This window comes from Talpa occidentalis, unplaced genomic scaffold, assembly GCF_014898055.3.
Source record: "Talpa occidentalis isolate TD23 unplaced genomic scaffold, MPIMG_talOcc4v2.1 talOcc4.17, whole genome shotgun sequence".
NCBI classification, from domain to species: Eukaryota; Metazoa; Chordata; class Mammalia; order Eulipotyphla; family Talpidae; genus Talpa; species Talpa occidentalis.
In genome coordinates this window covers 39106924-39134460 of record NW_023601754.1, presented here as the reverse complement: position 1 = coordinate 39134460, position 27537 = coordinate 39106924, and the positions used below count along the sequence as shown (strand labels likewise).

At 55.1% G+C, this 27537-nt stretch overlaps 4 protein-coding genes across 9 annotated transcripts; 3 read left to right on the top strand and 1 right to left on the bottom strand.

The window, feature by feature from the left end:
• Window positions 1–207: 207 nt before the first annotated feature.
• Window positions 208–13298, top strand: CLIP3 (CAP-Gly domain containing linker protein 3). The gene is made up of 14 exons (XM_037517927.1): window positions 208–370; window positions 683–903; window positions 4781–4920; window positions 5006–5099; window positions 5306–5467; window positions 5867–5985; window positions 6963–7199; window positions 9295–9430; window positions 9577–9705; window positions 10337–10480; window positions 10547–10670; window positions 10878–10942; window positions 11295–11367; window positions 11749–13298. Exons 2-14 carry the CDS (start codon window positions 741–743, stop codon window positions 11801–11803), a joined length of 1641 nt encoding a protein of 546 aa, XP_037373824.1. The 5' UTR covers window positions 208–370; window positions 683–740; the 3' UTR covers window positions 11804–13298.
• On the bottom strand, window positions 11371–25083 carry SDHAF1 (succinate dehydrogenase complex assembly factor 1). 4 transcript variants are annotated; one of them, XM_054697129.1, is made up of 4 exons: window positions 24731–25083; window positions 23321–23397; window positions 19743–19801; window positions 11371–11452 (listed from the first exon to the last, which is right to left on the bottom strand). In XM_054697129.1, the coding sequence occupies exons 1-4, from the start codon at window positions 25072–25074 to the stop codon at window positions 11408–11410; spliced, it is 525 nt and encodes a 174-aa protein (XP_054553104.1). In that variant the 5' UTR covers window positions 25075–25083; the 3' UTR covers window positions 11371–11407. The 4 variants fall into 4 exon arrangements, 3 of the variants coding, with proteins under 3 accessions (XP_054553104.1, XP_037373909.2, XP_037373908.2); XM_037518012.2 differs by having other exon boundaries at window positions 11419–11452; window positions 23321–23404; XM_037518011.2 differs by lacking the exon at window positions 19743–19801 and having other exon boundaries at window positions 11421–11452.
• Window positions 13388–18854, top strand: ALKBH6 (alkB homolog 6). Of its 3 annotated transcripts, none has more exons than XM_037517995.2 (7): window positions 13388–13579; window positions 14468–14546; window positions 14853–14921; window positions 16472–16532; window positions 16900–17051; window positions 17268–17384; window positions 18442–18854. In XM_037517995.2, exons 2-7 carry the CDS (start codon window positions 14478–14480, stop codon window positions 18703–18705), a joined length of 732 nt encoding a protein of 243 aa, XP_037373892.1. In that variant the 5' UTR covers window positions 13388–13579; window positions 14468–14477; the 3' UTR covers window positions 18706–18854. The 3 variants fall into 3 exon arrangements, with proteins under 3 accessions (XP_037373892.1, XP_037373890.1, XP_037373891.1); XM_037517993.2 differs by lacking the exon at window positions 13388–13579 and adding an exon at window positions 13710–13767; XM_037517994.2 differs by lacking the exon at window positions 13388–13579 and adding an exon at window positions 13774–13802.
• On the top strand, window positions 19016–23229 carry SYNE4 (spectrin repeat containing nuclear envelope family member 4). The gene is made up of 8 exons (XM_037517959.1): window positions 19016–19389; window positions 19542–19692; window positions 20149–20292; window positions 20489–20683; window positions 20757–21005; window positions 21815–21886; window positions 22612–22670; window positions 23022–23229. Exons 1-8 carry the CDS (start codon window positions 19268–19270, stop codon window positions 23197–23199), a joined length of 1170 nt encoding a protein of 389 aa, XP_037373856.1. The 5' UTR covers window positions 19016–19267; the 3' UTR covers window positions 23200–23229.
• Window positions 25084–27537: the final 2454 nt, after the last annotated feature.

Here is a 27537-nt window from a genome sequence, read left to right as displayed (position 1 = left end):
TCCCCATCCCTCTTCTTTTGTCCTGTCTCTGCTTCATCACGCTCCTTCTGACTCCGTGTCCCGCATCTTCCTCTTCGCGATCATCTCTTCCTCCTTTCTCCACCCTCCGTGGGTATCCCCTTACCGGCACGGCCTCCAGCCTTTCCATCAATGCCAGCAGCCTCCGGGTACCTCCTCCCCCGCGCCCAGTTGGGGGTAACAAGGCGCATGCGCAGTCAGCGCCCCTCCTCCATCTCCATCCCCCGTCGGCGTCTGGGCCTCGTCCCCTTCTCTGTCTCCCTCTCCTCCCCCATCACTTCCCCTGACACTGACACCCCAGTACTCCAGTCTCCCCAGTCTCAGCTTTGGTCTCCAGCTCCGTCTGCTCGAGGTAAGATGGGAAGAGGGGAGGCCCGTGGAGAAGGGGAGGGGCGAAGCATCGAAGCATCCTGCATCCCGAGATAAACAAACCCGGGGAGGGGGCGGCCTAGACGAAGGGGCCTGACGCGCGAGAAGAATGGGGGGCTGGGCTTGAGGGAAATGGTAGGCGCTGAGCCCACATACCAGGGCGCTTGAATGGGTGACGGGCGCCCCTGTGATTGCTCAAAATCCAGTGCTAGGGGCGTGGGAGCCAGCCAGAGCGCTGGGAGCGCTCAGGGGGGCTTGGATTGCGGGGACCCCTGTAGCTGACCTCTGCTTCCAGGATTTGCCTGAAGGTCGCCCCTAACTCTGCCCCCGCCCCCTGAGGGCCACCGAGGACCATGACTAAGACAGATCCTGCCCCGATGGCCCCTCCGCTCCGGGGAGAGGAGGAGGAAGAGGAGGAGGACGAACCTGCCCCCGAGGCTCCCAGCCCCACCCAGGAGCGCCGGCAGAAGCCTGTTGTGCACCCCTCCGCACCTGCCCCCCTCCCCAAAGACTACGGTAACCACCCTACCCAGCCTGGAATCTGGCCTGGAGCCCTGGGTGGCCAGGGAGGTTGGGCTGAGCTCTCAGCAGAGATGGTGGGAGGACTCTGGGGGAGTGGAAGGTGGTCCTGAGCGTCCTGGCAGAGTCTTTGGGTTCCTTCCTCCCTTCATTCATTCATTCACTCATTCACTCATTGGAGAAGGGAACTGCAATAATCCTAATCTTTGGCTCATGACACATCATCATTCAATCACTTATTCATTCTACAAACCTTTGTTGACGGTCTAGTTCTATACTAGGAGTTGGGGAACCAGCACAGAATAAGAAACATCCAGCCTTTGCCCTGAGAGAACTCACAGACCTCAATAGCAACCAAATAATAACAAGATAATGTAAATATAGAATTATAAGACTTGATGCGAACTGTGTTTGCCATGAACAGGATGCAAAAGCTTTTTTTTTTTTTTTTTTTTTTTTTTTAAATAGAGGCATGTTTTATTTATTTATTTATTTGTTTGTTTGTTTGGTTTATACATGCACTGGGTACAGTCAGAAGCGCGGGAGGGTGAGAGAATTCACCAGAGCCAGAGCGGGGAGCAGAGCAGGCAGAAGGACCGAAGTACACTGCTGAGGGGAGCAGCGGGCGGCAGGAGAGGTCTGCGCGCCATGTGGGACCCTCCTCCGATGGCCGGGGAGCAGCCGGGGATCGAACCGGCGCCGCAGAGGCCGCGGGCAGCTTCGCAACCCAGCGCTCAACCGCTGCGCCACCGGGGAGGCCCGCAAAAGCTTTTTAAGACATGGTTTTTCTGGGGAACCTTTGAGGAAGACCCAAGGATGGGTTAGGGGTTAAGCAAGGGAAGGGTCTCGGGAGACAGAGCTTCAGGCCCTGAGGTGCGAGAGTGTGGAGCTGAGAGGGTGGCCTCTTGGAGAAACTGAAAATGTCTACTCATCCACCAAGCAATGTTTATCCACTGCTACTACCTGTGACAAGCCGTGTGCTGGGTGCTAGAAATGTAATGGTGAGCTGCCCAGGCATGAGCCTTCTCTCTAGAAGGAGTGGCTAAATAAGGGACTCGATAAAGAAATCAGACACTTTCTGATAAGAGTGCTGTGAAAGGAAAAAAAATGGAGATTTAAGGGAGAATGGCTAGGGGGCAGCACCTGGAGACAAAACGGTCAGGGTGGGTAGAAATACCACCAGGGGATATTTAAGCTGAGCCCAGAGTCAGAGGAGCAGTCTGCCAGAGGTGAGCTGGAGAGTGTTCCAGGCAAGGAGCAGCAAGTGCAGAGGCCCTGAGGCAGGACTGGGCTGGGAACAGAAAGATGACGATGGAGCTGCAGTTAGGATGGGGTCATAACTGGGCGGAGAGGTTGCCAGTGGCTAGCCCTGGGGGCGTTTCAGAGGCCTCTGGATGTGTTCCAAGTGGGAGGGGGTGAGAGCTGGAGGTTGGAGGTGGGGTGATTAAAAGCAGAGGAATGGTGGTCTGATTTATATTTTTAAAAGCTCCCTCTGGCTACTGGGTAGAGAAGGTGGAGCTCAGCCAGAGTTGCATCTAAGAGGGAGCTTTTAGAAAACACTGGCAAGGAATCTCAGAAACCAGGCACCAGGTTGAGGGAGGAGGCAGAGCCAGGATAGGGAGGAGGGGTGATGGTGATGGGTCCAAGAGGCAACAACTTGACCTCCGTCTGACAGAAAAATAAGAAAGTCACCTGAGTACCTGGGGAGGGGTCCACCCTAGGAAACCAGAAAATCCTCTTTGCAGATGTTGCCTGGTGGGAATTCAGAGGATCAGGCTGGTCCCCAACACTGAGGGTATCCTGCTTGTGGAACAAGGAAGGTTTGGTGACAGAGCGAGATGGAATCTGAAGTGTTCACTAGGGAAGAGCGAGGGCTAAAGTGGACTGCAAGAGAAAATCGTGTATTTGTGTATTAAATTTGTACATGAGTTCAGTGCACGCTTTGGGGATAAGGCAGTGAACAGAAACAGTGCTTCTCTGGGGGACAAGCAGAAAAGAAAAAGAAAGAGGGAAAAGCAAGGAAAAGCGGAAGGAAGGAGTCAGTGAGTTATGTTAAGTGGTGCTGTGCTGTGATTAAATAAGAAAGCAGGTAGGAGATGAAGTAGGGCAGGGTGGTTGGGTGAAGGATCGTGACGGGCTGATGGGCAGGACACGGCTCCATTACGCATGCGAGGCTGAGCCCCATGGAGTCGGTGAGTCCCCAAATCTAGATCTGACATGCTCAGAGAAGTGACATTTGAACACAGACCTGCAAACCTTCGGTAGATCTGACGACAGACTGTCCTGGGCAAAAGAAACAGCAAGTGCAAAGCCCCTGAGATAAGAATTTGCCTGGCGCGTTGGAGAGACAGAAGGCGGCCAGTGTGGCTGGGGAGGAAGAGGGCAGAGAACAGATGAGGCCAGTGTGTGCAGGCCCTTGTGGGCTGTGCGGAGGACTGTGGTCTGTACTCTAGAGTGTGCTGGGAGCCAGGGCAGAGTTTGAGCCAAGGGCTGCTGTGATGTGACTGGGGTTTTAAAAGGAGCACATGGGCTGATTTCTGGAGACGCCTTCTCTTCAGCTCCTCTGGGCTCACTCAGGATAACCTGATTGTTTACTTATTCATTCAATGTGCACTGAGTTCCTGCTGTGTGCCAGGCCCTGTACTGGGCACTGACATCACTCCAGAGAGCAACACACATTAGAGTCTAACCTGGGTGGGGGTACACAGGAGATCCTGGAGATCCCCTGGCTGGACGTAGGTTGGTTCATGCTCTTGGATATATAAATATATATATATATATTTATTTAAGATTTATTTATTTATACAAGCACTGGGGCACAGGCCAGTGATGCGGGAGGGTGAGAGAATCCACCAGAGCAGGGAACAGAACAGGTAGAAGGACTGAAATACACTGCTGAGGGGAGCAGCGGGCGAGACAGGAGAGGTCTGCTGCGCCATGTGGGAATCTCCCTGGCCCGCCGGGAATCGAACCGGCGCTGCAGAGGCTGCGGACAGCTTCACAGCGCTGCACTTAACCCGCTGCACCACCGAGCGAGGAGGCCCTCTTGGATACATTTTTTTTTTTGGTGGGCTGCACTGTATTGGAAAGGCTTTTGGAGATTTTTCTTAAAAACTGAGATTTCTGACTTTTGAATTTTTGTTTTTTTGTTTTTTGCACTGGAGATTTGCCCAAACTGGGTCCATACTGTGCAGGGCAAAAGTCGGCTTTGGCAATAGCAGCCCTCCTTGGGCAGGTGGGACCTCAGCATCTCTTCTTACCAGACTGTTTCAGAAGGGTGCGGGCTGTGCTTTGTGGGAAATGCCTGCCTGCCTTCCATTTTTCAAAACAAACTGGGTATCCAAACTTTTTTTTTTTTTTTTTTTTTTAATAGAGGCATGTTTTATTTATTTATTTATTTGTTTGTTCGTTCGTTTTGTTTATACATGCGCTGGGTACAGTCAGAAGCGCGGGAGGGTGAGAGGATTTACCAGAGCCAGAGCGGGGAGCAGAGCAGGCAGAAGGACCGAAGTACACTGCTGAGGGGAGCAGCGGGCGGCAGGAGAGGTCTGTGCACCATGTGGGACCCTCCTCCGGTGGCCGGGGAGCAGCCGGGGATCGAACCGGCGCCGCAGAGGTTGCCGGCAGCTTTGCAACCCAGCGCTCAACCGCTGCACCACCGGGGAGGCCCTCCAAACTTTTTTTTAAACCTCATGCTGGCCATGTGCCATGCACAATGCCTGTGCCCCACGTGCCATGAGTTTGAGACTCAGAATTAGAGGGTCTTAAAGGTAAAGAGCTAGAGCTGCCACCCCCTCCTCACCCCCTGCCTAAGGATGGAAAGAGGGGGTCTGCTTGCCTGGAGTGACTTTGGACTTCTTACTCCCCACCCCAGCCTTCACTTTCTTTGACCCCAATGACCCGGCGTGCCAGGAGATCCTGTTCGACCCCCACACCACCATCCCTGAGCTGTTCGCCATTGTGCGCCAGTGGGTACCCCAAGTCCAGCACAAGATCGATGTGATTGGCAATGAGGTAAGAACTGGGGAAAGCAGGGATGGAGAAGATGGGGGTCTTGCACATGGTTGGGTGACCCTCCCTGGTCCCTTGGTGCTTCCAGATTCTGCGTCGAGGCTGCCATGTGAACGATCGAGACGGGCTGACCGACATGACGCTGCTGCATTACGCATGCAAGGCTGGGGCCCATGGAGTCGGTGAGTCCCCACCCCTAGATCTGACGCGCTCAAAAACCACCCCAAGCCCCAGCCAAAGTCCCCCATCCTGAAGCCACAGCCTAAGTGCAATACCTAAAGTGCAGTCCCTAAAGTGCAGTCCCTGAGGCCCACCGCCTTCTCCGTGCCCTGCGCCCCGGCCCTGGATGAGGGGACCCCAGCTGACCTGGGATGTCGTGGTCGCGCAGGGGACCCCGCGGCGGCGGTGCGTCTCTCGCAGCAGCTGCTGGCTCTGGGCGCCGACGTGACCCTGCGCAGCCGCTGGACCAACATGAACGCGCTTCACTACGCGGCGTATTTCGACGTGCCGGACCTCGTCCGCGTGCTGCTGAAGGGCGCCCGGCCACGAGGTGAGGGCGAGGCCCCGGCTGGGAGGGCGGAGGGCTGCAGGCAGGAGGAGGGCACTCAGGGTGTGGGTGCAGAGGACGTGGAGGCCCGAATTAGCCGGGCCTCGGAGTGATGGGGCAGAACTGACAGGGACGAGGGAGGGGATCCGGATACGAGGTGAGAGTGGGAGGCCCGGGAGGTGGGGCTCAGTGGCTCTCCGCCCCTGGGCCGGGCAGGACTAGATGAAGAGGGGGTGTGGCTGGGCGGGAGGGCTGTGGCCTAGGAAGAGGGGCGGGGCTCAGCATCTGCGGCTGAGACTGGCACTGGGGCCTGAGGGACTTCCCAGGGCTGGCAGGTAGCGGGAGGCCAGGCCGGGGTGCCTGGGGAGCTCATCCAGAGTTCCCCTCTCTCCCGCCTCCCAGTGGTGAACTCCACGTGCAGCGACTTCAACCACGGCTCAGCCTTGCACATCGCAGCTTCCAACCTGTGCCTGGGCGCGGCCAAATGTTTGCTGGAGCACGGTGCCAACCCAGCGCTGCGGGTACTGCCGCCTTGACCCGGCCCCCGTTGTTGTTTTCCTCCTCCTGCCTGTCCCCGCCCCCTGTCCTGGCCACCAGGCCTCTGGGGAACTGACGACCTGTGTTCCCCACACCTTCCTCCCTACCCCCACCCCACTCCCAGCTCTAAAAGCATTAGAACTAATCATCCTGTGCAGTCCACCAAAAGAAAATGTATCCATGGGCAGGAGCCAACTTGTGGCCAGCCCGGGGTTGCCCAGGGGATTCCCACTCCTCGCCACCCCCGCTGGCCCCTGATGTCTGTTGCTCTGTGGAGTAATGTCAGCACCCAGCAGAGTCTGGCGTATATATAGAGTACCATTTATTTTACAAATATCAGTGTCTTACAGTGGGGAAACTGAGGCAGAAAGCGTAAGTGATTTTTCCAGAATCACTCAGCAAGGAATATCCTGGCTGACCCCATGGCTGTATAGACAGCACTTTGAGACCATAAAGAAAGTAGAATGGAGATCTCTGTGAAAGGGAGGGTTGCCCCCGCCCCCCATAAGTCCTCTGTGTGATCTCTGACCACCATATCCCTCCATTTGGAATCTGGCTCCTATCTGCTTACTCGGCAACATCTAGGCACAGATATCTTGGGGGGGCACGGCCTGTGTTCCTGAGGCCCTGCCTCTCCTGCACCATCAGCCAGCTCTGACCCAGCACCACAGGCGCCATCCCCTCAGATGGACCCTGCCAGTCTTAGGGTCTGTGGGGTATTGCCTCCCCAAGGGGCTCCCCCCATAATCAGTTCTACCCACAATGACCTGACGTCCCTGCCTGAATTCTCAGGGGCGGATTTCCCTTGGAAATCGGTCAGTGCTCTACCCCTTCTCGTTCCCGTGCTCTCCCAGGGTATGACCTGCTTCACTTACACCGGTGGTCTCTGGGGGTATGACCTCTGTGGGGTCTCAACCTCTGCCACTGAGTCCTCGACCCCTCTCTTCCTGTTGACTCCCAGAACCGAAAGGGACAGGTCCCAGCGGAGGTGGTTCCAGACCCCATGGACATGTCCCTGGACAAGGCCGAGGCGGCGCTGGTGGCCAAGGAACTGCGAACACTGCTGGAGGAGGCTGTGCCGCTCTCCTGTGCCCTGCCCAAGGTCACGCTCCCCAACTATGACAACGTCCCAGGCAATCTCATGCTGAGCGCACTGGGCCTGCGCCTGGGAGACCGCGTGCTGCTGGATGGCCAGAAGGTCAGGAACCCGGTGGCGTGGTCGAGCAGGTCTCAGCCCTCAAAACTGCGTCCTGGGGCAGAAGGCAGAATCTGCCCTTTGTGTGCCCACCCTCACAATCATCCGCACAGCTTTACTTCATTTAATAGTTGCTCTCTGAGTGCCTCCTTTGGGCCTCTGTGCTGAACCCTCTGTCTTGAAGCTTGGGGGGCAGACAGATCCACCACCTGACGGTGACAGCCCAGGCCAGGGGTGGCCAGCATGGGGAAGCAAAGTGATCAACATAGCTTTGCACCTGAGGGGCCCCTGGGCCTTGTGACACCCCGCCTGGCCCCTGCTCTGCTCCCTGCATGGTCAGTGGTTTGATTAGGCAGGTCCAGGTCAGAGCAGTGAGGGCTGTGATGAGGGCTGCACCCACTTGAAGATTAGAAGGAATGATGCAGGAGAAGAAAAGGAAAAATGGTTTCAGGCGAGAGGAGCAGGTGTAAAGGCCCAGAGGATAGAGTCTTCCTTCATCCAGGGAGTCCAACTTTTTTCTCCCTTTGTCATTTACGTTGTTGTTATTTTGTGGACAGTCCAAGTTTGATTCATTTACCTGGTATCCCTCTGGTCCGTGCTGGCCCTGACCCCTCCATGTTGATAAAGGGCCATTTCAGCCTTGGCCCTGCTCTTCTGGAGTTCCATTCCTAATGAAGAAGAGAGAGGCAGGTAGCAATAAGGATTTTGAAAATCATTAAGTGCTTGAATTTAGTAAATTGTTAGCTGTCTGAGGGCAAAGCTGGTTTTACCTGGGATGTTCCAGGAGGGCTTCTTGGAGGAGGTGCTATCTGAACGGAGATGGGAAGAGCTTACCCTGCAAAAATAGAGAGACAATGGAAACCACAGTGCAGAGGCTCAGAGGACGGAAGGGGTAGTAGGATCGGATGGATATTCTCCAGGGTGGGGGAGGTAGAGCGGTAAGAAGGTTGAGTCACACCAGACCTGAGGGCACTGGAAGGTTTTGGATTGTGTTTATTATATAGTGAGAGACGGTAAAGGTCATGTTTTATTTCCTAATCAGGTTAGACCTATCTTTCTGTACATGACTTAATTAAATTCTTGTGACAATTCTGGAAAGTAGGAGAGTGGACTGTTCCCCAGAAGAAGCTCAGAGAGATGAAGCCCTTTACTGAAGAAATTGCATAGCAACGTCTGCTCGTTAGAGAAGTAGCATCACACAGTAGTGTGGTTTGGAGGTTCACCGTGGGACCTGGGGCCAATGAGTCTATTCTTTGGGTATCAATTTCTTCATCTGTGAAATGGAGCTAATAACAAAACCCACATCAGGGATTGCATGAGATCTGAATTAGTTAAAAAGTGTAAAAACCTTAGAACAAGGCATGGTGTATACCGAGTGTTCTCTGTGTGCCAGGCACTGTATTAGTCCCCACACGAATGCTCCAGAGTAGGCATTGTTGATTAGCCCATTTTAGAGACAAGGAACTGAGGTTTAGAGAGGGAAGCAGCCTCACCAGTGCTAATTATCATACTTCCTGGGGGCTCTCCACCAGACAAATGACTTACAAGGTTGATTGTTAGCCCTATTTCACAGATGAAACTAAGCCCCAGCAGCCCCCTGATCAGAATCACAGGTTAATAACAGCCAGCATTTCCTCAGCACCAGGCCCTTTTCTGAGGCCTTTCTCTGTCATACCCCTTCCGACAGTCCCTTCTCTGTGATGGAAATGTTCTTTGTGCTACCCACAGCCACACATTATCTGTACCTAATGGAGGAAGTGATATCTGAACGATACCAGATATCTGATATCTGAACCTATAATGTGACTAATGCAACTGGGGAAGTGAAATTTTAACTTAATTCTAAACAGTCATATGTGGCTATTTACTGCCCTGGACAGGGCCCACTCTCTAGCAATCCTGTAAGGTGGGGGTCATTTGTGCTGCCATTTTGCAGATGAGGACACTGAGGCACAGAGAGGTTAAGTCGCACAGCCATTAATGGTGATGTCTGAGCTGAGACTTGAACCTGGGGCGCCCTCCTGCACACCATCAAACTGCCTGTGTGCCAGTGATCTGCCATGGCCTCTCCAAGCCTCATCCCCACTTGTTTCCTCAGACGGGCACGCTGCGGTTCTGCGGGACTACAGAGTTCGCCAGCGGCCAGTGGGTGGGCGTGGAGCTGGATGAGCCTGAGGGCAAGAATGACGGCAGCGTTGGGGGTGTCCGGTACTTCATCTGCCCTCCCAAGCAGGGTCAGTCCCACCTGGGGCCTAGGAGGGTGGTGGTGGGGTGCACTCATGTCTGATGCTCCTGACTGGGTAATTGGGGTTAAGGATGATGGCGGGGCAGGGGGCAGAGGCTTGGACGACTCCCAGCTCAAGCTCTGTCCCCCCCCCAGGTCTCTTTGCCTCTGTGTCCAAGATCTCCAAGGCTGTGGACGCACCCCCCTCGTCTGTCACCTCCACGCCGCGGACTCCCCGAATGGACTTCTCCCGTGTCACTGGCAAAGGTCGCAGGGAACACAAAGGTCAGAAGGGGGGCTCTAGGGGTGAGAAGAGCCAGGTGTGGGGACATTCTATGGGTAGCCCAGCTTCTGTGGCTCAGACCCAAACTCCCATTTCAGAGGATGGTCCCAGTTCCTGACACCCCTGACTTTGTTTCTCCTTTGCCTCAGCTCCGGCCCTGCCCTGTTCCTAGAAGTTCCTTTGGGCTCCCTGCCTTCTATGACTTAGTGTTCCCTCAGGCCCAAAGGTTTTTCTGCAGTTTTAGGCACAAATCTGTGGGGCCCCTGGTTTTATTATCTTGATTTATCCTTAGACACCTTCCCCCCTTCATTTTAAAAGGACAGTTTCTGGGCTCCTGACTTCTGTACCTCAGCTTTTCCTTTGATCCAAATACCCTCAGCTTTGAGAAGGGATTTTGGGGCTCTCCAGATTCTTGGCTCAGTTTCCCTCAGCCCTGCAGGCCCCCACCTCAGTTCTTGGGTATCTGGGGTTCAGTTTCCTTTCAAGCCCACAGCCCCACAGTTCTGAGGAAGGCTCTAGCGCTCCTCTGGTTGGAGCCGCAGCTGAGTATCCACCTTGGGGCCTTCTAGGTGACATGGGGTCCTGAGATGGTGCCTGGGGCTCCCCCCTTACCCCTGTGCTCTACACCTCCAGGCAAGAAGAAGCCCTCATCATCCCCGTCTCTGGGCAGCCTGCAGCAACGTGAGGGGGCCAAGGCTGAGGTGGGAGACCAGGTCCTGGTGGCGGGCCAGAAGCAAGGGGTTGTGCGCTTCTACGGGAAGACGGACTTTGCTCCAGGTGAGTATGGGGAGCAGCGCTGGGGTGGGTGGGGCCTCAAAGCATTCTGACACCTTCCTGCTGCAGGTTACTGGTATGGCATCGAGCTCGACCAGCCCACGGGCAAGCACGACGGCTCTGTCTTTGGTGTCCGGTACTTCACCTGCCCGCCGCGGCATGGAGTCTTTGCACCAGCGTCCCGAATTCAGAGGTGAGCCTGAACTTCAATCCCAACCCAGAGCCTGATCCCCCCAAGATGTCTCCTCCTCTGAGGTCAGCAGAACAGTGGACAGTGTGGGTTCCCACTCCCATCCCCTGGTCCTTTCCATGTGCCCCCCGCCCCCACCCCAGCCTTAGCTCCTGGTCAGACCCTGGCCTCTGGCAGCTCTGACGCCTCTGACTCTTCCTGTCTCCCCAGAATTGGTGGATCCACTGACCCTCCTGGGGACAGTATTGGAGCCAAAAAAGTGCATCAAGTGACAAGTGAGTTGGGAGTTGGGGTGTTGGGAGGAGTGTGGGTGTGGAGACAGAAGGAAGGGCCTTGGGTTCTCAGGGCATCTCTAGCATTTCACTGGGGACACAGTGTCCAGGCAGTGATGAGTCAAGATCCCACAGGGACAGGTGCTATGGGGTACGGGAATGACAATGACAAGGCTCTGGGCAGGCATTGGGCACATGGGTAAATATTGGGGGACACAGGGGATATCAACGACACACATTCCAGATGGGTCTTGGGAATATGGGATCCAGGTGGCACTTGGGATGTGGATTAGTGGCACTAAGGGCACAGGTGGTCTGTCATCCTCTTTTTTGAGACTCTGCCCCCCTTTTCCAGTGACGCAGCCCAAACGCACCTTCACGACAGTCCGGACCCCGAAGGACATCGCGTCAGAGAACTCCATCTCCAGGTGGGTAGCCAGCCCTGGGCCCTGTCGCCTCTTGAGATGTTCAGGCAGAGGCTTCCACATGGCCAGTGGATGGAGATCTGGAGTTCTAGTTGGGGTGGAAATAGATGTTAGGAGAACTTGTGATTAATCAGCTTACCCAGAAAGTCTTCAGGTAGTGGGGCCCCACATTGAATTCTGGTGGCTGCAACTTTTAAGGGGCAAGTAGAGGAAGCAGAACACCTGTCTATGCCATAGAAGCCTGAGAAGGCACTGCCAGAGAGACAGAGGCAGAATCCAGAAAGGTCAAATCCCAATCACTGGGGGAAGGAACTAGAGCGCAAGGGGGTGGATCCAGATGTTTCTGCTGCTTGCGTCAGAGTGTGATGTGGTTTTCCTTCCCAGGTTGCTCTTCTGCTGCTGGTTTCCTTGGATGCTGAGGGCGGAGATGCAGTCTTAGAGGCCCTGACGCCTGACAAAGACACAGAGCCCCCTCTAGTGTCTCCTGACACAAGGAGTCCCCACGTCACCCTGAGATAAGAGATCCCCAGTAACACATCCAGAATAGAGACCCTACTAGCCAGCCCTCGATCACTGAGGCCCCATTATTAACATGATAACCCCCCAAATACAGAACCCATGTTACCCAGAAAGAGATTTCCTGAGTGTAGCACCTTCAGGCTAGTCCCTGTCCTCAATCCCTCAGAGCAGACCCCCTAATTAACAGATTTCTACATCACCCCAAATGGTGATGACCTTCTCCACATAATGCTCCATAACAGAACATTCCTGAGTCACTCATCACTGGATCAGGATCCCCCTATTAGCAAAGACACCCCCTCCCATCAAGTCCCCGTGAAATAAACACAGGTCACACCTCCAGAGCAATAGAGTCACAGACCTTCATCCCACATTTAACATCAGTTCCCTTAAGATGGTGTGACCCCAGTGGTCACCTCAAAACCCTTGCACTGCAATCAGAGATCCCCACCATTAACAAAACCCCTGCTCTTACCCTTCAAGAAGAGACCCACATGAACCGGCCTATTGTCACCCCCAAGTTATAGACACCAAAACAGTCCTGGAAGTGCTAATTACAGGACCCCCAAGTCTTCCTGCCCTCTGCACCCTCAAGAAACCCCCAGTGCCTTGTATGAAGCCCACCCCACATGGCCCAAAGCCCCTGTGCTGGCCAGGCTCCCAGAAAATTCTCTATTTTTTAAGTAATGACTTCCCCCTTGGGGGGACCCCAAATTTGGAGGCCCCATTCTGACACCCCGGGGATCCTAAGCCCCAGAGTAAATATCCCTACTCCCCTATGCACCCAAGCCCTGTAACCCTTAGAAAACCCCAAGGCCCTAACTCCCAGGACCCCCAAATTGTGGATTTGGGGGAAATCCCCAGGGAATCCTAAATTTAAAAAGCCTATCCCAAGCCCCCCCAGGAAACCCCAATTCTGGAGGTCCTTGTGCCGGGGATGGAGGAGAGAGCAACCAGGATGTGCATCCCAGGCTACCAGGACACCTCAAGTGCTATTCGTAGGCACCAGGAGACCTCAAACAGGAATTCTCATCCCTGGAACCCGGAGGACTTCAATATCAAGTCCATGGATCTCAAGACATTAAAATTCTAGAGCCCCAGCCCCAAGGGAACCCCAAGTCCTACAGCCTCCATCTTTAATACATAAAGGGCCTCAAGGCCTTGAGGGGATCCCAAATCCTGGAGCCCTCATTTCAATCTACGTTCTGGTCACAGGTTCAAAACACCAAATCTGGCCCCAGAGGACCTCACAAGCACCAGGGCCAGGCCAACAGCCTGAGGGAGACCCTGAAGACCCAGGGAGGTCCAGGGCGGACCTGGGGCCCTGACCACCAAGGACAGCTCACGACTGCCCCTTCACTGCATGTCCCCTCAGCATGACCCCTGCCCCGCGTCAATAAAGATGTTTCTATGGCTTCCCTGCGTCGGGTCAGTGTCTGGGAGTTAGCGCCCCGTTTCTGTACCCTGGCTGGGGGAGGCTAGGATTGGGGAGGCTGGGAGGGGATCCTTCCTTCCATCTCGCTTCTGTGCGGCGCGGGCATAGGACGGCAGAATCTGGGGGCGTCCTGACGGTCGCGCGTTTTTCCTCCCGGGCCCCCCGGCGCAGCGTGGACGGCTCGTGTTCTGGAGCTCTGATTGGTTCCTGCCGGACGAAGCCCCGCCTCTGAAGGGCCACCAGTGGTTCAGAGACCAGGAGGTGCAGCCTATCAGCGAGCGAGAGCGAAGGGGCGGAGGAACACTGGGCGAGAGCGCCGATTGGGTGGAAGGCGGGCCCTCGAGGCCTCTAAGAGTTCCCATTGGTCTGATGCGTCTTGCGTCAGGAATGTGAGGCGGAAGTGGCTGGGAAGAGGATGGGGGTGTTAAATTTGGGGACTCTGCCGGACGGTCAGTTTTGGGGGTAGCGGAGGCCGGGCTTGGAGGTCCGAGCGGGCTGAGAATGGCTATTCGGGAAAGCTCAGATTGGGATCCGAGAAGCGTCAGAGTGGGGGCGGCATCTGAAGGACTAGGGGAGGCAAGATTTGAGGGGACTCAGATTCAGGGCGAAAGATCCAGGGGTCCTGCAGTGACGGGCCGCGCGGGAGGGCAACTCTGAGAGGGCCCAGAGTAGGGGACGGTCCGATAAGACTGAGTGGACGCGAGGACGCTCAGATGGGGCATCTGACAGGGCTTGAGTCGGGAGGGGGGCCACGCGGACCCGAGGTTCCTACTCCTGATTGCCGCCCTGAAGTAGTTAGGATGAGGTCTCGAACTAAGGTGTTTCGGGGGCTCTGGATGTAGTCCCGGGGCTGCTCAATTTCTTGAGAAAGGCCCCCTGTAGGGACAGAGGATGTCTCCATGAGGGGATTGAGAGGACACATTCATGTAGTTAGGCCCTTGTTGGATGAGTTTGGGGGACTGTTCTGGGTATTCCTTGTGACTCGGCAGGCTCACTGGGTGACTTTTGAGATGCTGAGTCTCAGGTTGTAGAAACCAAGCGAGTTTCACTAGAGGGCTGAGGTGGGTCCCAGGCCCATAATAGAGCAAAAAGCTGGGTGAGAGTTAAGGGTGAAAAGCCTGATGACTTCAGTGTCTCCCCTCCCCACAGGACTGGGTGCATGGAGTTGGTGTCGATGGAGGATCAGCATGCCAGGGTCCCAGCCCTGGAACCATTCCTGGTGGAGCAGGTTGTCAGGGTGGGGCTTGCCAAGGGTGAAGGTGGGGACTAGAGGCGGGACATAGTGTGGGAATAGGTGGGCTGACGCCTGTGCTTGTGGGTCAGGAGTGCCTACTCCCTCTAAATTTATTCTGTCCCTCAGGATCTAGCCCCGCTCTCATCCCCATGTCCGAAATGGTCCTTGATCCCTCAATTAGGCTTGGCCTCTTTAGGGACATCCTGAGCTTCACTCCTAGAGAGAGGGGCTGCTCAGCGATGACAAGGCTTCTGTGTAGGTCAAAGGGCCACATCTTCAGGGGGGGTCTCTCTCTTGTAGGCACCACCTGTAATCTACTATGTCCCTGACTTCATCTCCAAAGAAGAGGAGGAATATTTACTTCGACAGGTGACCCCAAAACCCTTCTGGCCTGTTTTCCTTCTCTTTCCAGATCCTTCTCCATACTCCAGCTCCTGTGTGAGAGCCCCCGAGGCTGGCAGGACAGAGAGTGCCATGCTTCACCATCTCCTGCCCATTCTATTCCTGCAGGACCTGCTGGACCTATCAGATAGACCATTTTCTAGGAGGCTTAGAGGAAAACAAACTGATTTTTAGATTGGCGCTACTTACCATGGAGCTGAGGATCCCTGTGCTGATATCCCAGTCCTGCTATCTTTTTTTTTAATGATTTTTCAAAAATATTTTATTTTTATTTATGCATAAAAGAACTGGGGTGTAGGCCAGAAGTTTGGGGGTAAGAGGATTCACCAGAGACAGAGTGAGGAGCAGAACAGGCAGATCTACTGAAATACGCTGCTGAGAGGAGGAGCAGGTGATATGGGAGAGGTCTGCTATGCCATGTGGTAGCTCCCTGGCCAGGGATCGAACTTGTGCTTCAGTCAGTGGCTGCCAACAGCTTCATAGTACTGAGACTTAACCCCTGCTCCACCAGGGAGACCCACCAGTCTTGCTATCTTAAGAAAAGGAGGCTAGAAGCATAGGCTGAGATAGCCCAGTTCAAGCTCTTGCAACTTGGGGAATGAAGAATTTTGTGTTCAGTTTCTGTGCTGAGATAAGCAAGACATCTGCGTATTAGAGTAGCCTCTTCCTGTGTGGAGATATCCCAGCATGGGCCCAGAGTCTTGGAGACAAGGTTACCAAGTACAGACCACCTGTGCTGAGCTAGCCCATCTGCATCTTATTCTTAAATTTGGGGGAAAGAAGAATTTACACAACTTAGAATCCTGTGTTGTAAGTTGCAGCCCTTTGCAGCCCCGGAGCCTTAGTTTCAGAGCACACATCTTCCTAGTGGATCCTGCTTGTCCAGGCTAGTTTGAATCTCAAGAATAAGCAAGCCATATAATACACACTCTGTGTTAAGATAGCCCATTCCAGTCCCTTTGGTTCTGAGGACTGGGAATTTTATATATTTCACCTGAAATAGCTGAGTCCAGCCCCATAACCACAAAGTGGTGAGATTATTGAATAGGGTGTAGACTTGGACTTCTTGGAGATTTCCTATTCTAGACCCTTCTGATCTTGGCAGTGGGGAATTTTCAAAGTGCTGTCTTCCTTATGCAGAGATAGTTCAGTTTAGCACACCTTCTCCAGAGTTTCAGAACTCAGACTGTGCTGAGGTAAGATCATTCAGGAATTAAGAAATTGCAGAGTTTGCTGGGCAAAAAGACTTAGCCCAGCTTTGAGCTCTTAGATTCAGACCACAGTTGTGTAGTCCTGGTTCCTTTCCTTGATCCTCTTAGAAACAGACAGGCTTTGGGGCCAGCAACAGAGAACAGGGCAAAAGCCAAAATCCTGGGGACATACTATCCGAGAGAACAATTGCTCAGACACTGTTGTGACCCATTTTCACCCCAGGGAAAGACCCCTTAAGCTGTCCCAGGTAAGAGCATCAGAGAGGGTGGTCCTGAAAAAGGAGTGACCCCTTCTTACCTTCTCAGGTCTTTAATGCCCCGAAGCCAAAGTGGACCCAGCTTTCTGGGAGGAAGTTACAGAACTGGGGTAAGTGTCCTGGCTGGGGGCATGGGTGATTTGGGGATATGGGCTGGGACAGGTGGCTCAGGTTGGATTGTCACAGTATATTGGAGGGGTTTTGAGGATTCAAGGGGTTCTAAGGGCCAGGAAGATTCTGAAGGATAAGTGGAGGTCCTGAGGAGTTGCGGATATCCTGATGATTTGTGGGTGTCTTGAAAGGTCCAGGGGTTTGGAGAAGTCAGGAAACTTTTGGAGGGTTGAGTGGTGGTCCTCAAAGGATAAGGGGTTGCTGAGGGGTCAGAGTGCTACCAACCTGTGGGATAGCCCTAATGGGGACTCCACATGCCAGGGCTGCTTGGCCAGGTGCCCTCAGGACTCCATTGCCCTCCCCTAGGTGGGCTTCCCCATCCCCGGGGGATGGTTCCTGAGCGGCTGCCCCTGTGGCTCCAGCGCTACGTGGACAAAGTGTCTGACCTCAGCCTTTTTGGGGGTCTCCCAGCCAACCACGTCCTTGTGAACCAGTATCTGCCTGGGGAGGGCATCATGGTAAACCATGCCCCCTCACCCCGATCCCTGACCTCTGATCCACCATGGGGCTGGGCTGGCTGTCATGTTGACCCACCTCCACTCTCATTAAGCAGCCACATATGCCAGTTGGGCCTTCACTTCCCTGTCCCCAGCTGGGGAGGCCCCCTTTCATCCCAGGGGCTGTGGGCTGTGGACAGGACTCTGCCCTGTCCAGCTCTGGTGCCCATTCCCCAGCCCCACGAGGACGGACCCCTGTACTACCCGACTGTCAGCACCATCAGCCTGGGCTCACACACTGTGCTGGATTTCTACAAGCCGCGGCAGCCAAAAGATGATGACCCTACAGAGCAGGTGGGCCCCGAGCTACTGGGAGTTTGCTGGCATCCCTCATCCTCCAAGAGGTCCCAATCCCATCCGTCTGTAGCTACCTGATACCCTCCCAGACACCTTCCCCTGTCCCCTCATATCTTCCCAGATACCTGTCTGCTCACAAGGCACACTAGAACCCATAATGTCCACAGACACCCCAATACCTCCTCCTCCAATACACCCCCCAGGTTCAGAGTGCTCAACATCCCAAGTCCATATACCCCAGGCTGGAATCCCCAGTCCTCCAACAGACCCCCATATTCTCTGGTGGATTAACATTTTTCACTGGTGGATGTCCCTGACAGCTTTCCAGTCACCCTGGTTTTCTCTGCCCACTGCACAGGGCACCCCAGTGCTGACCACCCTGTCATTCCAGTAATATGATCTGCCATTCAGGACACCCCTGGTTCTCCTTAGCACCTCAACATATAACTGGCTGCTCTTGGACCACCTGACTCCTCTCTCTGAGGGTGGTTCCTGACAGCTTCCCCAACCCCTTTCTGGGTGATGCATTGGGTGTCAGAATCACCCCAGTGTTCACAGAGACACCCCTAGGCACCTTGACCCTGGCTGTTCCTTAGGGCTTCCCTTTTTAGTCCTGGATGGGCTGATACCCCACTCCTCCGCTACTGTGTAGTGTCCACAAATATCCTGACATCCGCAGAGGCCCGAACTATCTGCTCATCTGCCTCTACTGTCCCCCAGCGGGTACGGCTTCAGCCTGCTCTGCCCAGCTCCCTGGAACCACTGCTCCTTTGGTGCCAGGCCCAGCCCCTTGAGTTCCCTTGGTTGCCCCATCTGCAGCCTAGTTCCAATCCCCTCCCCAGGGACTGTTACCCCAGCCCCACCCCATCCTTTCCCTCAATCCTCGACTTGGGACCCATGGGGTTTTTGCTCCATCCCTGAGGTCATGCTTCACCCTCAGCATTCACCCCAGGGATTTGCTGACCCTTGCCCCTAGACTCCCAAAACCTGCAGACCTCTCCTTTACCCCCACCCCAACTGCTGGGGACCTTCTGACCATCAACCCACCCTGCAGCCTCGGCTGCCACCCAGGCCGGCCACCTCGCTGCTGCTGGAACCGCGCAGCCTCCTGGTGCTCCGTGGCAGCGCCTACACCAGCCTCCTCCATGGCATCGCAGCCTCCAGTGTAGACGAGCTGGACACCACCTCCCTGCCCCCCAATGCAGCTGCCTGCCCGTCGGCCCAGCCTGGAGCCCGCCTGGTGCGGGGTACCCGCGTCTCACTGACCATCCGCCGGGTACCCCGAGTACTGCGCACTGGCCTCCTGCTCAGCAAGTGACGCCAGGCCCCAGGATCCACTGGGATTCCGGGGCTCTCCTCTAACTGTGACCCTGGAACCTTGGAATCCTGGGGCAGAGGCGGCTCCCCTGGATTATTTATTTTCCCAGTAACTGTGGGAAGCCCAATAAAAGGCCTCATTCCAAATAAACCAACAAAAATCTTTCTTTGGTGTTGGCGTTTTGGGGTGGGAGGGCAGATGCTAGGGTTCCTAAGGCGTCATCCAGGGGTCAGATCAGTGGGCCCTGCATCACAGAGTGGGGCAGAATTCAGGGCTCCTGAGGGGGTGGGATTAGCTCTAGGGCATCCCCATGCCTTTAGGTGGGGGTGGGCTGAGTTTGGGAGGTTGAGCTACTGGTACCCCAGGGAGGAAGGAGTTAAATGGTGCCTCAGTCACCTGAGCAAGGCATCAAATTACCTAGGTCAGGTTTCACTGGGAAGGAGGTGGAGCTGAGTCTGCCCTGGGTTCTGACTGTGGGGCCTGCTTGAATCAGTGGTTCCCCAGATAGAAAAAGGGCTCTTCCTTGGGATTTTCACTGATCTCTGGTCCCGAGCCCCCAGCTATGGCCCTGTCCCCACCATGGGACCCTAGATCAGAGACTCTCAACCATCCCCCTGGAGCCCCTAGGGAAGTGGACATTGCTAGGGGCTCCATCTGTCCGGCATCTGGAGAGGAGAGAATCAGGTAGGGGTTGGGCCTTTTGAGATTTGGGTCTCTAAAGGGTGGGGGTAACAGCAGGAGTCCTTTGAGGGTACTGTGGCTATGATCACCTGGGGCTGTGGGGTCAGGTAAGGTGAATAATGAGCATCCTCCTGTCGCTACCCCATGCCTTCTAGGCCAGAACAGACCCAGGAGCGGGGGCCGGACTTCTTGGACCCTCTAGAGCATTTCCAGGCTAGGCCGAGGGGCACTGAGCCTGCTGCTGGCACCCTCAGATTGCCAACACCCTCTTCCCAAGAGGACCCAGCTGGGAGCAAACATATGGAGGTGAGCTGTTATAACTCAGGCCCCAGGTTCCAGCCCCCTCCTTGCTGTACCTCAGAATCTGGCCTCCACAGGTGGCATGAGGTGATGATTCTGGAACAGTGTTGGGCATCTGAGGAGGGAGGGGCACACTAGAAAATTCATTACCAATCATAGAGATATTTCAGTATTTTACCAAGCGAAAAAGAATCATCTCTTCACTGGCCTTGGTGCAACCCCATCCCCTGCTCCCAAGCCCCACATGTCCATGATTCTAGGAGCTTCGAAAGCCTGAAAACTTTGAACTAGAAGTCCCTAGGCTGGTCCCTCTGGGAAGGACTCCAGGTGGGAGCTGTCCTGGTACAGACTCTGCTGCAGAGAAGCATCCAGAAGGCAGGGGCCTGCAGAAGGGTGGCACCCGAGAAAGGGGGCAACATCTTGGTTCACCCACTGGCCCTGACTCAGCCCCGTTTTCCCCAGCACCCCATCTCTGGCAGGGAGGTACTGGAGGCTGAACAGGACAGCCTGCACCTCTGCCTTTTGAGAATGGGCCTCCGGCTGCAGGACCTAGAGCAAGGCCTGGGGCCCTGGGCACCGGCCCAGAGCAGGATGGTCCAGCTGCAGGTGGGCAGTGGGAAGCCAAGGTGTGGGAGGGTGGAGGAGTGGGTGCTGGCTTCCTGGTGTGGGAAATTGGTTAACTCCATGTTCTAGGTATCTGGGAAAGAAGTACTTTTTGGGGGAGGTTTTAACTTCTGGGGGTGGTGTGTGTGTGTGTGTGTGTGTGTGTGTGTGTGTGTGATGTCCAACCATGTGTCCACAGGCCCTACGGGCAGACCTGCATGGGGCAGCTGAGCGCATAGATGCACTGCTGGCATTTGGTGAGGGGCTGGCACAGCGGACTGAGCCTCAGGCCCGGGCATCACTGGAGCAGGTCCTGAAGGCCCTTGGCGCCCACCGAGACAGGATCTTCTGGCGGCTGTGGCGACTCCAGGCCCAGCTGGTCAGCTACAGCCTGGTAGGGCCCACCCCGGCGGTCCCTGGCCCAGGAGCCAGTCCCCTGACCCCCATGACCTCTGTCCTCTGGCCAGGTCTTCGAGGAGGCCAACACACTGGACCAGGACTTGGAGGCTGAGGGGGACTCGGACGGGCCAGGGCCTGGTGGGGCCTGGGGGCCTTGGCCACCCAGTAGCCACCCCACTCCTGCGGAGTTGGAGTGGGACCCAGCGGGGGACGTTGGGGGCCTCAGGCCTTCAGGGCGAAAGGCAGCCTGGACAACAGGAGCTCCCTGTGAGCTGTGTGGCCACAGGGGCCCCCAGGGCAAGGGTCAAGGCCTTGAGGTGAGAACAGATGGGGACCTCCCTCCCCCAGGTACCTATGGGTGCTTCTCTGCGCCTCCTTTCAAGCAGGGCCCTTCCCTTTCAAGGAGTTCCTGGTGGCTCTGTGTCTCCCTCTGTCTCTCAGTATCTCTTTCCCTCCGTGTCTCTGTTTTCTTCCCTCCTTCCACTTGTCTCTTTTGGTCTCCATGTCTTCCTCTAGCTCACTGTGCACCCCTCTCATCTGTCTGAATTTGCATTTCTTTTCACTCCCCCACCTCACTCAGCCGGCTCCTGCCATACTAGCCTCCTGGCTTTGCTTTTCTGACATCCCTGATTCACGTCTCCAGGCCCCCAGATGCGCGCCCGGCTCCCCTTCATTCATCTAGTCCCTCCTCAGGTGTCATCTCTCCAGAGAGGCCGGCGCTCGCCTCCAAACATTGTCACTCCTTGTCCTCTTGCTTTATTTCCTAACCTCACCTTATCTTGACATTATACACTTCTTTATTAATTTCTGGTCTCTCTCTCCCTTCTGCTGAAATATAAGCTCTGAGGGGGGCAGACTTTGCTTGTTTCCACCCCCACTGTGTCCCCAGCTCCCAGAGCAGTGCCCGGCATGTAACAGACACTCATTAAATATTTGTTTTTTCGATGAATGAATAATGTCTCTCTTCTCTTGGTTTCCTTGGCTCTGCCCCTTTCTTCAGCTCTCCCAGAGATCTTTTTCCTTCCAGAATCTCATCTCTATGAAACCCCCTATCTCGGCCCCTCCACAACCTCGTGCCTCTTTGTCACTGATTCTCCAAGTACCCTGAACCTCTCTCTTCCCACAGGACACGCCCGTGTCAGGCCTTAGCCATCGGAAACACTTAGCACGTCAGCACTCCCTGGCCCGAAAGACTCAGGTGAGCTGGTTCTCAGCCAGGTGTATCACTTGGGAATCTTGGTGGCAAGTGACAGAAACCCAATCCAAATTACACAAAAAAGGGGGTACTGTATTTTCATGGAACTGCAAAGTCCATATACTGCTGAATTCAGACCCTCAAATGCCATCCGGTCCCTTCCCCCCCTTGAACTGTCCTTCCCCCAGGTGGCTTCCTACTCAGCAAAATGGCTGCCCCAGCAACTATTCATTCACGTCCCACTGGTTTTGCTCATCCCCGGGGAATGAAAGTACCTCTCACCTATTGGCAGCAGCTGAAGCTCGAGGGCTGCTCCACCTTCCCTAGCTTGGGTCACGGCCTATGCCCTTAATAAGCCACAGCCACAGTGGTCAAGCTGATGGACTGCTCTGATGGGCCACATCTAGGCCACATGCCCATTCCTGGATGTGAAAATGTGGGATCAGCTGCATGTGAACCTGAAGGCTGGAGAGGGGTGGGGTGGCTGCATGTGACAGCCACCCTACCCCAAATCTAGCCAGTGTTTCCAGGGAAAGGAAGTTTGGACAGAGTGTAGACACAAAGACATTCACTGTCCTTGGTGATATTCTGAGTCTATACAGGGTCTGGGGATCAAGGAGGTGCCAGGAAAGGGAGAAATAAGCCTACCCCATAGGTCTGTAAAGGTAAGGGACAGTCCAACTAAGGGTCACTCATTCATTCTGCTGTGGGCTGCTGTCTACCCCTAGGCCAAGAAGAGGCAAGCCTCTCCCAGTCTCCAGGATGTGATGCTGGAGGTGGACCCTGGGTGAGCCACATGGAGGAGGGCCTGAGGGTGTGGGGTGAGGGCAGCCCACCATAAATATTTTTAAAATTTAATTATTCTTTTAAATTTATTTTTGCATAGAGGAACTGGGGTATAGGCCAGAGGTGCGGGGCTCACCAGAGACAGAGTAGGGAGCAGGACAGGCAGATCTACTGAAATACACTGCTGAGGGGAGCAGCGGGTGAGACAGGAGAGGTCTGCTGCATCATATGTGTGTCAGCTCCCTGGCCAGGGATTGAACTCTGGCTGTAGTGGTGGTAGCATTGAGATTTAACCTCTAGGCTACCAGGGAGGCCCAGGCCACCATGTATTTAACCGCATTTCCCTTTGCAGAGCCTCCACTCCTGCATCTAGGCAGTCCCTGACCTTCTTCCTCATGCTCCTTCTCTTTCTTCTGGTGGGTGCCACACTGCTGCTGCCCTCATCAGGGGACCTCTGCTGCTCTCCTACCCAATTGGCCAGGACACCTTACCTGGTGCTCAGCTATGTCAATGGTCCCCCCCCAATCTGAGTACACAGCCCCACCATACATAATAAATGGTCGCTGTCAAAGAATGTGTCTTATAGTCCATTTGGGCGACTCTAACAAAGCAACATAAATGACTTCAAAACATAAGGAATTTGTTTCTCACAGTTTTGGAGACTGAAAGTCCAAGATTTGGTATCTGATGAGAGCCCGCCTCCTGCTGTATAAACGGCTATCTTCTTTCTGTGTCCTCGGGTAGAAAGGGCAGGGAGTTATTTGGGGTCTCTTTTATAGGGGCACTAATCCCTTCCATGAGTGCTCCCCTTCCTAAAGGCCCACCTTCTAATGCTACCACATTGAGAGTTAGGATTTCAACATTCAATTTTGAGGGAACACAGAACGTTCAGTGTCTGGCAGGGTGTGTGGACACCCAGTGCCCCAGCACTTGGAAATGAGGGGGGCCTGATGTGTTTGGCAGCTCCCTCTTGTCAGCCTTGAGCACAGATCATGGAACTGGGTCAGCCCATCTTGGGCTGGGTGTCCCCAGACCCCAAGACAGAAATCCAACACGGGTGGTGAGTCCAGGCAGTGACAGGAGAGTGGGGAAGTGAGTCAGGGTTGGAGCTGGCTGCTGCTGAGGTGCCACCCCCGAGAACCTCAGCTTCACCATTTCCTCTCCTGCCTCAAGACCGTCTTGTGAGGAGTCAATAAGGAGGTTTCTTTAAGGTAAGGCTAGGTGGGCTCCCTCATGGAACCACCTAGGTGAGAACTGCGCAGCTTCAGCCAATCTGCCTGCCTAGAAGGTTCCAGGTCCTTACATCCAAACTCTGCCAGGGGGTCGGTCCACTCAGGGCATGTGTGTGGGGTGGGGTGGAGGGAGATCTGGGCTAGGGAGGCATCTTCAAAACCTCCAAACACACAAAATCTTTAAGATCACCAACAGGGAAGGAAGCACACTCCCATTTTTATTCCCTTTGTATAACAGTCCTGAGGAGGAAGAGCACAGGAGTCAGAGGTCCCCCTCAGAACCATCAAATAGAGGTCTTACTCCCTTCCTCGCAGGTCCAAATTTTCACAATAAGTGGGGGAGGAAGGTTTTTCAAAGAGGAATTCCGGGTTTCTCACAGACCATCAGTAAAAAGTATGATCAAAGTCCTCAGCAAAAACTGCTCTTCTCAGAGTTAAATACTGGAAGGGTGTCTCAAGGAGCCAGGGGTGGATATGTTCTCCGTGATCAAGAGAAGGGAGTCCCAGTTACGAGGGGGAGGGCTCCCGTGTTCCCCATGTCTCCGGGCAAGTAAGCAGCTCTCAGCGTGACATATTCCATCCCACGGAGACCCAGACATCCCCAAGCCCATGGGGAAGCCAACCAGCTATCATACACTAGGTCAGGTTGGGTTTCTCGCCATCCATCAACGGTGTCTCCAGGACCCCAGGTCTCCAGAGGGCTCTCCGATGCCCCCAATGCGTCGAGCTGCTTTCTCAAGACCTCTCACCGTCCATCCCGGGTGCCCTCACACAATCTGAGGGTCCCAGCACCCCCCAGCATCATCGGATGAACTCTTCCACGAGTCACCTTCTATTGGACGGGTTTTCCGGAGCTCCCGGGCCGTCCAGTGCGCCCCTCCGACGCTTATCGTCGTCAGGCGAGGTCCCCATGCCGCGGGGGTCCTCCGTCGGGTCTCGCAGGCGGACGAAGGCGCCCAAGGCGGTGGCGTGGCTGGAGCGCAGCAGCTGGAGCTGGCGGCGCCCGCGGCGGTACAGGTACTCGATGCGCAGCACGTCGGAGCGCGGCAGGCTGGCGTTCTGCCGGAACTCGGCCCGCACCCGCGCCTCGGCGCCCGGCTTCCCGCGTCCGGCGCGCAGCAGCTCGCGGTACAAGCTCAGAACTTGCCTCTGCAGTCGGCTGGGCCGGCTCATGACTGCAGCGGGGCCGCGGGCGCCCGCCCCGAGCGCCCAACCGCCCCGCCGGGCAGCGCCGCAGAAAAAGCTGGCGCTGGAGGCAACAGGCACTTCCGGCCGGCGCGCATCCCAGCCTCCGCCTCCCGGCGCTGACGCGCCCCATTGGCTGGCGCCACCGTTACGTCACAGCATTGCGACAGGGGGCGAAGCTTCTGACCCGCTAGCCCGTCCCACCGACAATCTGTGTCCTTGACCCGGCAGCGGCGCTGGACACCTGGGGGCGCGGGCGCGGGCGCGGGCGCGGGGGCGGGGGCGGGGGCGGGGGCGGGGGCGGGGGGCGGGGGGCGGGGGGCTAGACGCTCGGACTGATAGGCTTAGGGACACGCGCTTTTGAGTCGTGACGGAGGTTGGACTGCCTCGCAGGTCCGGGAGCCGGGAGAGAGAAGACAGGCGCCAGCACATTTGTGTCATCTGTTCTTTATTACACCGTCGGGGAGCACCGTGCGTCCCCACCGCCGGCGCAGAGGGGCGTCGGGACCCCAGTTCTGGGGACACGCAGGGGCACGGGTCACGCGGTGGTATTAGGTCATCGCCGGCGGGACGAGTTTCTCCGTGCTGTGGGGAGACTAGCCCGTCAAAGGATGCCCGCGTAGCGGGGTATTGGCCACGCGCCCTCTGCCCAGGGGGCCGCCCCGCGGCGGCGAGGGAGGGGCCTCACCAGCTGTTGAAGGCCTGAGTCCGGCAGGCCTGGAACACGTCGAGTAGGCTGGCACCCGGGAGTCCCCCCGGGAGTCTGAGGTCGTCGGCCGAGACGCCGTTGTAGTCTCCGCAAGCTGCCCGGAGGCGTCCTTGTAGGGTGGGGGAGGCCCGCAAGGCTACGGCCCCCTCCGGCCCCACCAGCATCCGGAGCGTGGGGGTCCGCTCGATGATAATCCGGGAGCCCTCCTCCCAGCGCGCCACCACGCCCCCGCACACCCGGGCCGGGAGCTGCGCTGGGCGACGGTTCACCTGCGGAGAGCAAAGGCGGGGGCTGGCGGCGGGAGTCTGGAACCTCAGAACCCCTGTGTCTGTGGAAGTGCATATCCTGGTCTTTGCCAGAGGAGTAAGGTCTAGGAGTGGCTTTAAAACCCTTCAGCAGGGACAAAACAAAAAGAGTGGGAGGAAAAGATAAACTCAAGAATGGCAAAATACTTGTAACTGTAATGAAGTTTCATAACACGCTTCTTTCTTCATAATAAACTTGGGCTCTTTAGACAAAAAGCGCGTATGAAACGTGTCACATCTCTCTCACCTGTGTCTTCATAATTGGATAACTTAACTGACCCCTTACCAAACTCTGTGCCAAGCACTGTTCTAAGTTAATTAGGCCATAAAATAATGTATGACATAGTAGAATAATACAATATGCAAAATAATACAATGCAACTGGTATTCTAATAGGTTGTCACCTACTTTATATTTCATGTAACATTTATTTTAAAACAGTATTTATCACTGATTGAACACTTAGCCTTCTAAATGATAGTTGCTATTTAATCCTCACCAACATTCTGTCAAGATAGATCTACAGTACTATTTGCCTTTTGCCTCTTACTGATAAGAAAACTGAGGCCCAGGCAACTTAACATACCTTTCCCAGGTTCACATATCCGGTAAGTATTTAGCAGAACCAGGTATGAATCCAGGGGATCTGACTTTAGGATCTTGTTCTTAATCACTGCTACATATACTGCCTCTCCAATAACTATCTAAAAGTAGCTGCAAGAGTAGTCACAGCTTAAACTGAGTAATTAGCATATGCCAAACACTTTACATGTAATCCTCATAGCCACCCTATGTGGTGGTGAGTACTATTTTTATCGCCACTTATTTTGACGCATACATTTAGGCATAGCGAGAGTCATTTTTTTGTGCAAGTTTACACTAGAGTTTTAAGAGTGTGTCTCAGTCAGCATCTCTGCAACCAAAGGTTCTGCCTTAGCTTACCTGCCAGGTTATGACAGATATCCCAGTCCCATTCTTACAATCAGCCTCGAGCTGCACAGCTGGATTCTATTCTCAGCATGGGATTTCAGCTTTGTTTTCCCCTTGCTTATAGTTTTCATGACCTGAACAAGGTCATTTTTTTTAAGATTTATTTATTTATTTATACAAGCACTGGGTACAATCAGAAGCGCGGGAGGTGAGAGAATTCACCAGAGCCAGAGCAGAGAGTAGAGCAGGCATAGTGATGAAGTACACTGCTGAGGGGAGCAGCGGGCGGCAGGAGAGGTCTGCACGCCATGTGGGACCCTCCCCGGTGGCCGGGGATCGAACCGGCGCTGCAGAGGCTGCGGGCAGCTTCACAGCCCAGCGCTCAACCGCTGTGCCACTGGGGAGGCCCTCCCCTTGCTTATAAATATCCATTTTGCCTTCCTGGATTCCAATTCTCTGCTGCTCTCAGCTTCCATGTTCCTTGAGGAGCCAGGTACCCTCCACCCT